The sequence below is a fragment of the Sorex araneus genome, chromosome 8 (genome assembly GCF_027595985.1).
Source record: "Sorex araneus isolate mSorAra2 chromosome 8, mSorAra2.pri, whole genome shotgun sequence".
Lineage (NCBI taxonomy): Eukaryota > Metazoa > Chordata > Mammalia > Eulipotyphla > Soricidae > Sorex > Sorex araneus.
In genome coordinates, this window is record NC_073309.1 from 221,015 (window position 1) to 232,876 (window position 11,862).

An 11,862-nucleotide genomic window follows, 5' to 3' on the forward strand; every position below is an offset into this window, starting at 1 on the left:
GGAGCAGAAGAGGCCGAGAGCTTGTTGTTTGTTCCTCAGTGTCTCTGGGCTGGGGGTCTGGAGGGCAGCGCTGGCCTCGGGGTCCTGGAGCTCAGGACGCAGGCCTGAGCACAGCTGCACCTGTGTGCCGGGGGCAGCATGTGGAGATGCTGGTCAGGCCAGCTCGGCTGCTTGTGCTCCGTGGGCTTGTGCTCCGTCTCAGTGTCTGGCTGGAGTCCCCAGAGAGAGGCTGCTTTCTCGGCTCACCAGATGCCCCCTCGGCAGCCGTGTCCCCTCAGCTGGCTCTGGTTGCTGAGCGGCTCAGCTCTGCCGTGGGCCACGAGGACGAGGATGTGTCCCGGCTTCAGCTCGCTGCCCCAGCCTCAGCACCGGAGCCACGGGGAGAGGCGGTGAGTGAGGCCCCAGCGCTCGGGTCACTCTGGGCCCTGCACGTGTGAGTGGGCTGCGCGCGGCGGGGCCACTCCCGGCTGTGTGCGGGATGGCGATGTCAGGGCCGCTTCCCTCCTCAGGTGGTAGATCTCCTGCTGACGGCTTTTTGTCAGAACGTCACCGTGGCTTCCCACTTCACACCCCCAGACAGGTAATGGCCAGAAACCGTGGGGTCTGGGAGGCCTTTCTCGCACCTGCCATGCAGGCCCCCGACGGTGCTGGCAGGTTGCTGGGGGGTGCCGCCCGCGGGCTCCTGGCTGCCACGTGCCCTTCACTCCCCCTGCAGGCAGGGCTCCTGGGCGGCCCGGTTCGCGGCGCTCATGTGTGGACACGTGCTCCTCCCTGCTGTGCTCACCAGGCTCGGCCAGCTGCTCGGACCCCAGGTGGGCTGCACCCCAGCATCTGCAGACGCCCTCCTGCACCTCTGCCCTCACCTCCGCCCTCACCTCCTTCTCCGTCCCTCAGGGCCCAAGTCTGCACACTGCACATGTCCTGGGGCTGGCTGCCCTGGTCGTCCACCTGGGGGAGCCCAGCTCCGTCCTGCCCCGGGTGCCTGTGGGCGCCCGCACCCTTCCTGACCTCCTGAGCAGCTCCTTGAGCTGCTCCTCCAGGGAATCGTCACTCTTCTGCCTCAGGTGAGCTGCCCGCCTGCCCGTGGCACGGGGACCATGTCTTCTGGGATCTGTATTTCCTCAGGGACACACAGCCCAGCTGGCAGATTTGGTGTCTCGCGTTGCGGGCCGCCAGGCTGGGACTCGGGCCCCACACATGCCAGGCACGTCCTGCCCCCTTGGTCTGTGTCCAGGCACGTCCTGCCCCCTTGGTCTGTGTCCAGGCCCCCTCATCTTCCCTGTTCTGCTCACGCTGTTTCTAGCACAGCAGGGAGCCTTGGTGGTGTGCACACTTCTGGGAGATAGGTGTGGGTCTGTGCCCCACCCCCACCCTGACCCTCACTGCAAGGACACACCTCAGCATCTGGTCCCCTCCCCCCACTGCGGGACCTCGTCTCAGCCTGGCCCCTGTTGTGGGTTCAGGTTCTGCACCGCGGCCATCTCCTACTCTCTCTGCAAGTCTCCCTCCCAGCCACGGGGTGCTCTGTGCAGCAGCTTGGGTGCAGACCTCATTAAAAAGGTACGTTCTGGGGCCAGAGCGATAGCACAGCAGGTAAAGTTCTTGCCTTGCATGCGACCGACCCGCGTTCCATCCCCGGCTCCCCGTACAGTTCCCCAAGCACCAATAGGAGTGATTCCTGAGTGTAGAGCCGGGAGTCAGCCCTGAGCTTTGCCCCCCATCACACACAAGGTATATCCTAGGGTTCCTCTTTTCATTTCCTTTTCCCAAGAGTGCTTTGAGTTCTGAAAATGGGGAGGAGGGGAACCCACAGTCAGCGCCGTAGCCTGGGGCTCCTCACTGGTCGAGTCAAGATTCTCTCACTCGTCGTCTTAGTACCTGCCACCTGGCCAGGCAGTCAGCACACCTGGTCCCAATTTTCAGCAGGAGCAAGGTGTCACGTTTCCTGTGGGTAGGAACTGGACACTGCACGGCTGCACTCCTGCGTAGGCCCACAGCAGGACACCGAGGCTCGTGTGTACACCCTGTGTGGGACCCCAGCACTGGCTGTGTCTGGAGGGACATCTGGACTTGCCGTGGGCAAGCCCTGGGGCAGAGTGGGCATGCTTCTGCCAAGGAAACAGGCGGCGGGGCTGACTGGCGTGTTCACGCCCGGGGCATTTTCTTGCTCACAACAGCAGCCTTGCTCGTGTCTTCCCCAGTTCCAGTTCCTCGTGTTGAGATTGTTCGCTGAAGCCCGGGAGCACCCGTGCTGGGGGCATGACACTGGCCTTCCGTGGCGGGCTCTGTCTCCCCCCTCTGCCGACTGGCAGCGTGCAGCCCTCTGCCTGTGGCAGCAAAGAAGCTTCCAGGACCTGCTGGTTGAGGAAGGACTTCATGTGGGTCCCTGACTGCTCCCACACTTTAGGGGTTGCCTGCTCAGCTCTGGGGGCTGGGATGGGCCTCACGGGTACTGCGTGAGGTGGCAGGGAGGCGCCACCACGGCAGCCTTGCAGAATCACCCATGGCTGTGACAGATAAATGCTGTTTGCCCCGTGGTCCAGGATCCTGGGCAATCAGTTGCCGACAGTTCCGGGGGGCTAGAAACTTGTGTGAACAAATCCCAGGCACTGCCAGCAGCTCGGCCCTGGGTGGGGGGGGGGGGTGTGGAGACACCTCATTCTGACTGAAAGAGACTGGCCAGTCCAGGCACTGCACAGTCCTTGTCCCCTGCCCCCGAGGGTACCAGGATCCTTGCAGTGGGGTTGATTTGGTCCTTTCTTCCAGTTAACATACAGAGACTGGTTACAGCTGGAAGTGGAAATTCAGCCCCAAGCTGATTATCTTTCAGACCTAGAAAGGTAAGCGTCTCAGGGTCACAGGGCTCGTGTCTTACCCAAGCACAGTGTCCTGCTCCCCTGTGAGCTCTGCACAGACTTAGGTGCATTCCTGTATCTCACGTCCGGAGTGCGTGCGCTGGGCCAGACCCTTCCCTGCCCACTCTGTTTCAGGGGTGGCTCAGGGAGACAACGCAGTGGGACAGGTGCTTGGTGAGCATGTGCTGACTCCAGTTCGACGCCCAGCACTGCCAGGAGTGGTTCCTGAGCACCAAGGGTGGCCTCAAAACAGCAAAAGCGATCAGGCCTTCGGCAACGTCTGCAGTGGGGGGACACGGGTGACCTCTGGCTCAGACACCCCTGGGCTGGGTCAGTCCACGAGGGGAGGAGAGGGTGCTTCAGTGGACACAGCAGAGGTGGTGAGGTCAGGGTCTGCATCTCCCCAGTGGTGAGAGGGCAGAGGGGGCTGCCGAGAGTCCTGTGCAGGTGCCCCTGGGTGCCAGGGGCAGGGCCAGCACCGGTTCTTAAGCTGGCTGGGTCAGCGTGCTGGTGAGGGTTGTCAGGGGAGCGAATTTGTGTTGAGAGCCCCAGGATTGCTCCTTGTGGGTCTGAACACATGTGCACGCACGCACACACATGCGCACACGCACAGACACTCTGGCGTTGGAATAGCCAGTTTCAGACACAACAGACAGCAGCCAGGCCAGGTGGTAGCACAGCGGGGAGGGCGCTTTCCCTGCACACGGCCAGCCTGAGCTGGTCCCCTGAACACTGCCTGGAGTGATCCCTGAGTTCAGAGCCAGGGGTCAGCCCTGAGCACTGCTGAGTGTGGCCCAAACAGAAAGAAGAATGCTCCTTCCTAGGCCGTGCTGGCCCACCGACCGCTCAGGCTCCTGGGCTGCTGGTTTCTCATGAGGAGGGGTTGGCTTTGCTTCCTGGGAGGAGGCTGTGCTGACCTTTCATCTTGGACGTCGCCTGCTGACAGTGTCCAGCCCTGCTCCGGTGTCCTCTCGCTGTGGACAAGCAGCAGGCTTATCCCTCAGCCCTTCCTGCTGGAGCTTCCAGGTGGTCGGACTCGGGCATAGTTTGGGCCCGAGTGTCCGTGCTAGCCTGTCGGGGGTGCATGCTGCCGCAGGGCCCTGACACAGCTCTCAGCACTGGCGTTGCTCCTGCAGGGCAAGCTTCCAGCGCTGGGCCATCCTGGAGCGGTTCCTGCCTGCCCCCACTGCGGCCGGAGGCTGCGGCAGAGATCTGGAGAGGGCCTGCACCGCACTTGCTGACGTGCTGCTGGACTCGTGGCAGAGGTGAGGGCCTTGGTGCTACGCTGTGCTGGGGCCGAGACCCTTGTGCAGAGGCTGGGCACTGGCCAGGAGAGGGAGGGCCAGGTTTTGCTCATTTTCAGTTGCAGAACTGGAGGGTCACTGAATCCAGGCACGCGGCTGTGTGGGCTGCCCTGTGGCCACTCCTGCGGGGCCTCAAGCCCAGCCCGTCAGGCCACCTCTGCAGCCTGTGGTGACCTTCTCTTCCTGTGTTGTGGGAGAGTCTACACAGCCCTCTGCGGTGCACTCAGGCCCTCCACGCTGGCCTCGGGGCACTCTGGTCTGCTCGGGGTCCTGCTCGGGGCTGGCCAGGTCACACTCCCTGGTCCATGCTCGGCCTCTGTCTTAGGAGAAAGGCTGCGCTGGGCTCCCCCACTTGACAGTGGGTCCTTTGTCTTTCAGAGCTCTGAGTGCTTCTACACTCAGTGCATCACCTCCCCTCCTGAGAGCCCTTTCTGAGAGCACTTTCTGATGAACTACTTTGATACAGAGTTTTAAATTGCCCAGTTCATCTAGTTTGGGTTGCTGCTATGCTTAAGTCTCTGCCCCTTCTGGGCTCGGTTCTGCTATTCTCAGAGATGGGGTCCTGCTTTCTCCTGCACGTGGAGACGGCTTTCCCAGAGCGTTTGTACAGAAGCATTTGCCTGTCACACCGTCTCAAAAAATCAAGAGTGTGCTGGGTGAGAGCGATACGCTTGCTTGGTGGTGCTCAGGGCTACAGCCGTGCCCAAGGCGGTGCCCTCCCTGCTGTGCCATCGCTCCTGTGTTCTTTTCAGGACTGTTCTGGGTTCTGTGCTCCCTTCTGAACTTTAGGCTCAGCTGCGCAGTGACTGCAGGGGGGGCACAGGGAGTGTCCTGTTTCAGTGCCCCATTCCCTCACTGGGAAAAGGCGGTTGGTGGTGACTTACCTTCATTTGTTGTGATTGTTTCGTGAGTCTCACTGCGTGATTCTCATTTTTAAGTCATCATCATAATCATCATCATCCCGTTGACCGTCAATTTCTTGAGCAGTCTCAGTAACGTCTCCATTCGCTCTAGCCCTGAGATTTCAGACGCCTCTCTTTACTCATCCTTCCCAAGGGTGTCCTATTGGAGGCCCTTTCAGGGTCAGGGGAATGAGACCCATCATTGTTACTGGTTTTGGCATATGAAGACGCCACGGGGAGCTTGGGCAGGAAACTCTGGGTAGCTTGCCAGGTTCTCCTAGAGGGAGAACTAAGGCTGTAAGATGTCTTCCGGGAGCTTGGTTTTATAGTCTCTGGATGTTGGCTGTTGATGGGATTACATGGCGCTGGGGGAAGTCCCTGGGTGTGACCGCCTACCTACTGGAAAATGGGGGATCCGGGCAGAAGAGGCCCATTCCTGATCCGAACAGGCTTGGAGATCTCAGCCCCGGATCCTGCACACCTGGGTTCCCCTGCCGGTTCCTTCATGTGTGAGGCTCGTCTGAACTTGTGGAGAGGGGCCCTGAGCATGGCTGTGGCTGGGTTCCGGAGGTCTTTGGCTGCTGGGGCTCTGCTTAGGGAGGGGAGGGAAACTCAACCCTCCGCCCTCCAAGGGGTCCCAGTGAAAACAGGCAGGGCAGGTGCGGGGGCAAGAGACTCTTAAGCATTATATTTAAACAATGCTGTGAATGAAATTAGCACTTTAGTTTTTTATTTTGGTTCATTGTTAATGTATGGAAATACAGCTGGCTTTTGTGCATTAACTTTATTTTTATTTTTTTGCAATTTTTTTTATTGTATCACTTTGAGATAGACCCTTACAAAGAGGTTCAGCATTAGGCTCCAGACAGTTCCACACCGTCCCTCACAAGTGGTGCCTTAACTTTAAACCCTGCGGTCTCACTGAGCTCACCATGTCTAATGCTTTTTATGTTGTTTTCTTTGGAGGCCCAGGCCAGAACCCAGGGCCTCACAAGGCAGGCAGGGCTCTGCCACAGAGTCCCAGAGTGCCACACCTTGTGCGTCTGGAAGATTCTGTCTTTCCCTCCTCTTGGGCTGTGCAGTGTGGATGGCTGTGCGAGAATACTCTCCACATGTCCCTGAGCCTTGCCGGAACACAGTCCCTGCCCGTCGCTGAGGCCTGATGAAGGTGCTCAGTCAGCCTTCATCAGGGTGAGGCTCCCTGTGCCTGCAGCTGTGCTGGGCCAGAGATGACTCCTGTCTCTGAGTTCAGGGGCCGCATGTGGTGCTGGGGACTGACCTGGGGTCTGCTTTAACCTGTGCCCTCTCCCCAGCCCGTGAGAGTGTATTGGATGTGGCTTAGTGCTGGGATGGTTCTTTTTGTTTTTGGCTTGACTCCTGGCTCTGCACTCAGGGGAAACTCCTTTTTTTTTTTTTTTAAATATGTAGGAATACTGCTATTTATTCAGCCATTGATTAAGCTGATTGAATTGGGCATGAACTCCACATTACTTTTTTTCTTAATGTCTTTAATTGGATATCCATGAGCTAGTCCTACAGTGATCCAGCACCCATCCCTCCATCAGTGTACGTTTCCCACCACCAGTATAACCCAGTCCCCGCCCTCCAACCCCAACCTCTATGGGAGGTACTTTAAAGGGGTAACTCCTGGTGGGGCTCAGGGCACCTGATGGGTCCCCATCAGCCCCTGCCCCCTCTCGCCCCCTCTTATGGTCCTCATTCTGCCCCTGTGTGCTCCATTTACTGGTGGTTTTGGCCGCCTTTGCTTTCTTGGTAACTTCTCCTTGGTCTTAGCACATACTGTTTCCCGTGTTGCTGGATCTAGGTTGTTGAGAGTGAACTCGAGAAGGTCTGGTGGATTAGTGATCCCTTGTGAGTCTTGCCGGGTGCATCTAGGCCTGTCCAGACAGTCGGGAGGTGGGAGCTGTGCACTCAGGGACCGAGGAGGCTTTGCCTGTTCCCATTGCAGTTCCAGGAGCTCCAGCTGCTCAGAGACCTCCGGCCTGGGCCCTGGTGTCTTCACAGGAAACGGAGGCCTTCTGTCCAGATTGCAGGTGAGTTAGAAGAGGCAGAACCCAGCGTGCTCCCTGAATTGCGAGTCTGTTCTCAGACGTGAGTAGGGAGGATACACAGAGCAGGAGTAAGATCTGGGTCCTGGGCCCTCTCTGGGTTTTTTGGGCCTCTCCGTTTTTCCGTTGGAAACAGGAAATCAGTACCGACTCCCCTCAGAAGTGGTTGTGCACAGGCTTCAGACAAGCCTCTGCTTGCGGCTGCCTCTGGGTTAATCCCGGTTGACTCCTACAGCGAACACTGGGGTTGAGGACAGACAGTCACCCCCGCCCCCAGCCTCGATGACCAGTGTGTCCTCACTTTGGTTTTGAAGCCATACCCCCTGGCTCTCAGGGGACGAGGATGCTGGGAATTGAGCTGAGGCATCTCATGGTCTCGACCCTCGAGCCCTCGCCAGCCTCTGGTCATGTCTCATTGGGTCATCTGTGTTGAGTTCTTGCTTGGTGTCCCTGTGGCCACTGTAAGGGCCCAAATGGGAAAACAAGGTCCAGAGCTAAACTGCACAGTGGCATTGGCGCCCGGAAGCATCGACGCCTGTCCCGTATCGACACGAGGACCTATTTTTTGCCGATCCCTTGGGAAGAGTTTGTCGTGTGGGCTCTTGAGGGCCAGTGACCCGGGGGTCGGGTCCTGTGCCTCGGGCTTAGCCTGGGCGTGGGGGTGCGGGGCTTCTCTCTGTGCTCGTGTGCCTGGCCTGGGTGCAGCCCCGGAGGCCTGGCCCACTGCTGCAGGGGCAAGTGGGGGAGAGCCACTGCCTCACCCACCCTCTTCCTGTCTCTGGGGTTTGTCCCTCCCAGACCCCGAGTATATGGGGTTCACAACCCCCGTGTTTGCTGCTTGTTCCATGCTGTGGGTCCCAGTGCAGCCGCCCTCTGGGAGGGGCAGCCGCGGGAGACTGACAGGCTGGTGGGAACACTGTCTCTGCCCCAGGAGATGGTTGCTGACCTGGACCGGGGCCCAGTGCCGGCCCTCAGCTCGTCCCCTCCGCAAGGACACTCCCTCCTCCAGGCCTTCTGCCGACGGCTGCAGGCTCTGCCGGGCGGGTGGGACGAGGCTGCCTGCCTTCGAAGACAGCAGGAGCTGGTTGTCTGCCAGTGGTGAGGCGGTGTCTCCTGGGCCAGGCCACACGTGGACCCTCTCGCCCCCGCCCCGCAGCTGCCCCTGGGGGTGTGGGGGATGACCTTGGACGATACAGACTTGGCGTGGTGCAGCCCCTTTTCGGTCCCAGCCGGGAGTAGCTTACCACCTCCAGGTGTGACCCCCCAGAACAGACTTAGGCGGATTGACAAGATCGTCTCATCAGACCTGAGTCAGACCAAGGAATGGGCGGGGAGACTGAGGCTTCTGCAGCCTGGGCTGCAGGCCAGGCGCGGCCTCACCGCTGCCCTTCCCAGGGTGCTCGTCAGCCTGCCTCCGTCCCTGCTCGTCAGCAGCCCTCAGGCAGACCTGCCTATCCCCGACTGTGCCGAGTTCTTTCACTTGGTCAACTCAGAGCTGGTAGGTGTGGGGCGGGGCTGCTGTGTCCACCGGGCGCCAGACCTGGGCATGTGGTTCTGTTCATAGCCAGTGTGACCGGTGACCCTCAAGGGCAGTCACCTGTCAGCAAGCACCCTGGACAGGGCTTGGGCACCAAAGCTTGTACTCAGCCTTGACCTTTGGCCCTTGACCCTCGTTTGGAAATGCAGAGAGATGGAGGCTGGTTTCTCAGAGCAGGGAGTGGGGGCAAGCTTTACTCAAGTGCTCCCAGAGCCTGCCCCCTGGAGGGCATCCAGTGGTCTGTGACGACACGTAGGGGAGCCCATTCGTCAAGAGCAGAAGCAGAACCAGAGCTGGTGGGCGGGGGGATCAGTTGTACAGAGAACTGTGTAGAGAGGCAGTGAGCAAAAAAGATTCTAGAACAATGTGTTGACGGTGGAAAACTCTCTCTCACACCCTGTCCTGCTTTGCAGAGAAACATCTGCTCCCACGAAGGTGCTCTGGGCCACGCCATCACCGCCCACTTCTTCAGGGTAATTCCATTTCACACGCCTGCTCATCCTCAGACCGGGTCCCATGTCCAGGTCTGAGGCTCCAGCTCAGCTGTGCCCACAGGGTCTCCTCACGGCCTGCTCGAGAAGCAGAGATCCCTCCCTGACCGCCAATGGGACCCTGGAGGTGTGCTGGGCTGAGTGCCCCCTGCTGGTGACCTCCGCCCTGGTAGGCTGCCCTGGCCCCCAGCAGACCCTCTGCCCACACCTCATCCCCTCGTCACAGTGTGGAGGTGACGCACCTCCTGTGGCTCCATCTGTGGTGGTGCGGAGGGCCACTGTCCCTCGTTTCCCTACCCAAGGGGCTCTGACCACCGCCCCACCACTGGGCACTGTCCAAACGTGAATCGGGCTGGGCTGTGTCCGATCGGCCCGACTGCTCTCCAGACTGCTCTCCACTCACTGACCTTCCTCATCCAAGCTGTGGTGGCCACGTCTGGAGGCTGAACTTGAGAGTCGGTGGGCCAGATGCTCGGCCGGCCCCCTGCCCAGAGAGCTGCAGCGGCTGCGAGAAACCCAGCTCTTTGCCAGGAGGTCAGTGTGGGCAGGGTGGGCCGCCTGCCGCGTGCTGGGCTTCAGGCAGGCTGCAGAGCCAGACAGGACTCCTCCGCGCTTGTTTGGCTCCCCCGAGCCTGTTTGTCTCTGCCATGTGTGTGCCCTAAACCCGGCCTGACCTCGGGACCGTCTCCAGGCAGAGCCAGGATTTGGGGGCACAGACAGCAGCCAGGTCACTGTGGTGACCCCTGGGCCCCTTCTCCTGCAGCCTTCTGTCCACCGACACGCTGCCCCCACCGCCCAGCCCAGCCTGGGCCCTTGCCGCAGCGTTGCATTTCTCCGTTTGGCGAGCAGGACAGGCAAGTGTCCGGAGTCTGCTGGGGCAGCTGCCCTCACCCCCAGGGGAGCAGGTGAGTCCAGGCTCCAGGGCCCACCCAGCCGGGAGTAGAGTCCAGGCTGGCAGGTTTGGTGGCCCAGAGAGGGCCCTGACGTGCCTGGCTTTTCTCCTTGCACCTGCCCCCAGGTGGGGAGCAGCTTTGCTCTGCTGCGCACCCTCGGCCAGAGCAACAGAGGCTGGATTACTCAGCTCTGAGTCTGTCAGCTCAGGCAACCAGCGGCCGAGAGTTTCCTGCAATAAAATGTAAAGGGCTGTAAGGAGGAATATTCTCCTACGTTTGTGTTCCCAAGGGGTCACTAAGGCTTTCAGGGGCCCCAAGCCTGCTGATCTGTGTGCCACTTGCCTGGGGTAGGAAGCAGCTGCACATCAGGTTCTGGGGTTCAGACACACCCTGGATAGGGACAGGCATGGCCAGTACAGTCAGTGAGCCCTTGGAACTGCCCATTTCTCCACGGCTTTTGTCTGTTAGGGGCACCTAGTGTGGTGACCCCTCGGACACTTCGTGCCTCAAAGGAATGAGCTTTCTGGCACAACTGCTCGAACCTGAGAGGCCCTCAGGCCTCAGCTAGATGGCGGTCACGGATAGGTGGTTGTGCATGTCCTGAGGCCCGTCTCGCCCACAGCAGCTGCTCTGCTTGTTCTTCTTCTCCCTGATGTGCCTGCTTTCCTCGTACCTGGCTGCACAGGTGAGCCGCAGACCTGAGCTGGGGAAGACATGCCTGCTGCCTTGCAGAGGGCCATGGGTGGGCACTTACAGGGGTGTGCTGTTCCCCCGTGGCACACAGGCTGCCAACTCCGAGAAAGCTTTGGGCATCTGTGCCGAGATCCTAGGGTGTCTGGAGACGAGGAGGATTTCCTGGCTGCAGCTCTTCGAGTTGAAAGAGGCAGGTGAGGTGCCGTGGGACTCGGTGCCGGACACGGCTCTGAGCCCCAACAGTTCAGAGGCCTCCCTGGGGTCTGAGCCAGATACTGCAGCGTTCACCCGCCCCAGCAAGACCGACTGCACAGTGCTGAGTGGTGGCGCCCCCAGCACACCACAGTACTCGACGTTCCCAGAAGGCACTCGTGGGGGTGGGGGTATGCCCAAGGACTGGCTGAGACCCCCACCCATCAATATTGCAGGTAACGGCCTGGGAAGTGTCCTGCTCCGTCTGGCCCCTGATCAGCACATCCGGCTGCTGCCTTTTGCCTTCTACAGGTAACGGCCTGTGGCTCGGTGCCCCTCCCTGGACTTGGTCCCCACCCCCTGGGTGCTCCCACCACACTGTGTTCCCTTTAGTCTCCTTCCCCACTTTGGTCAAGATGTCCTCTTGGAAGAGGGTTTCCTGTGTGTTGCCGTGAGCATGTACCAGAAGCTGACCAGCCTCTTTCTGGGTGGTGAGACCCAGCCCGTGACGGGCCCTGGACGGCACAGGCAGAACCAGGCAAGTGCAGGGCAGGAGGTCTGGGCTGCTCAGGGTCTGCCGGTCCCTCCCAGGGTCCACAGCTCTGCCCCTCCGCTCCCTAGGAAGAGCCTGTGGGCTTGATTACGAAGGCACGCCTCTTCCTGCTGCGGGCCATACCTCAGTGTCCGGCACAGAGCTGCTCCAACGTGGCCAAGGTAACAGCCAGCCCTGTGCCTGTGTGGGGGCTCTGAGGGCTCTGGCCTTGACCCTGAGCACGGCTTTCCTTGCAGCTGCTGGCATCTGCTGGGGATGGTGACCCCGAGCTGTGTGCTGCCCTCCAGAGCAGGCTACAGACCACCCCCAACCTTCTCCAGGAGCCCCTGCTTTTCTGAAAGGACCAGGCGTCACCAGCTCCTTGTAAATAATT

At 60.2% G+C, this 11,862-nt stretch overlaps 1 protein-coding gene across 2 annotated transcripts in view; it reads left to right on the forward strand.

Annotated features, from left to right (window-relative positions):
• The window catches only part of FANCA (FA complementation group A), a 28,946-nt gene extending 17,086 nt beyond the window's left edge, over window positions 1-11,860 (forward strand). The window contains exons 23-43 of one of the 2 annotated variants that reach the window (XM_055145204.1): window positions 265-389; window positions 510-580; window positions 716-812; window positions 895-1,064; window positions 1,464-1,560; window positions 2,202-2,378; window positions 2,767-2,840; window positions 3,992-4,120; window positions 7,031-7,115; window positions 8,062-8,228; window positions 8,526-8,628; window positions 9,081-9,140; window positions 9,223-9,327; window positions 9,580-9,692; window positions 9,922-10,063; window positions 10,674-10,736; window positions 10,836-10,938; window positions 11,173-11,248; window positions 11,330-11,478; window positions 11,562-11,650; window positions 11,726-11,860. In XM_055145204.1, the coding sequence (XP_055001179.1) occupies window positions 265-389; window positions 510-580; window positions 716-812; window positions 895-1,064; window positions 1,464-1,560; window positions 2,202-2,378; window positions 2,767-2,840; window positions 3,992-4,120; window positions 7,031-7,115; window positions 8,062-8,228; window positions 8,526-8,628; window positions 9,081-9,140; window positions 9,223-9,327; window positions 9,580-9,692; window positions 9,922-10,063; window positions 10,674-10,736; window positions 10,836-10,938; window positions 11,173-11,248; window positions 11,330-11,478; window positions 11,562-11,650; window positions 11,726-11,827 (2,297 nt within the window). In that variant the 3' untranslated portion in view covers window positions 11,828-11,860. The remainder of the gene's footprint in view (window positions 1-264; window positions 390-509; window positions 581-715; window positions 813-894; window positions 1,065-1,463; window positions 1,561-2,201; window positions 2,379-2,766; window positions 2,841-3,991; window positions 4,121-7,030; window positions 7,116-8,061; window positions 8,229-8,525; window positions 8,629-9,080; window positions 9,141-9,222; window positions 9,328-9,579; window positions 9,693-9,921; window positions 10,064-10,673; window positions 10,737-10,835; window positions 10,939-11,172; window positions 11,249-11,329; window positions 11,479-11,561; window positions 11,651-11,725) is intronic. The other variant, XM_055145205.1, reaches the window with a different exon arrangement.
• The last annotated feature ends 2 nt before the right edge of the window (window positions 11,861-11,862 follow it).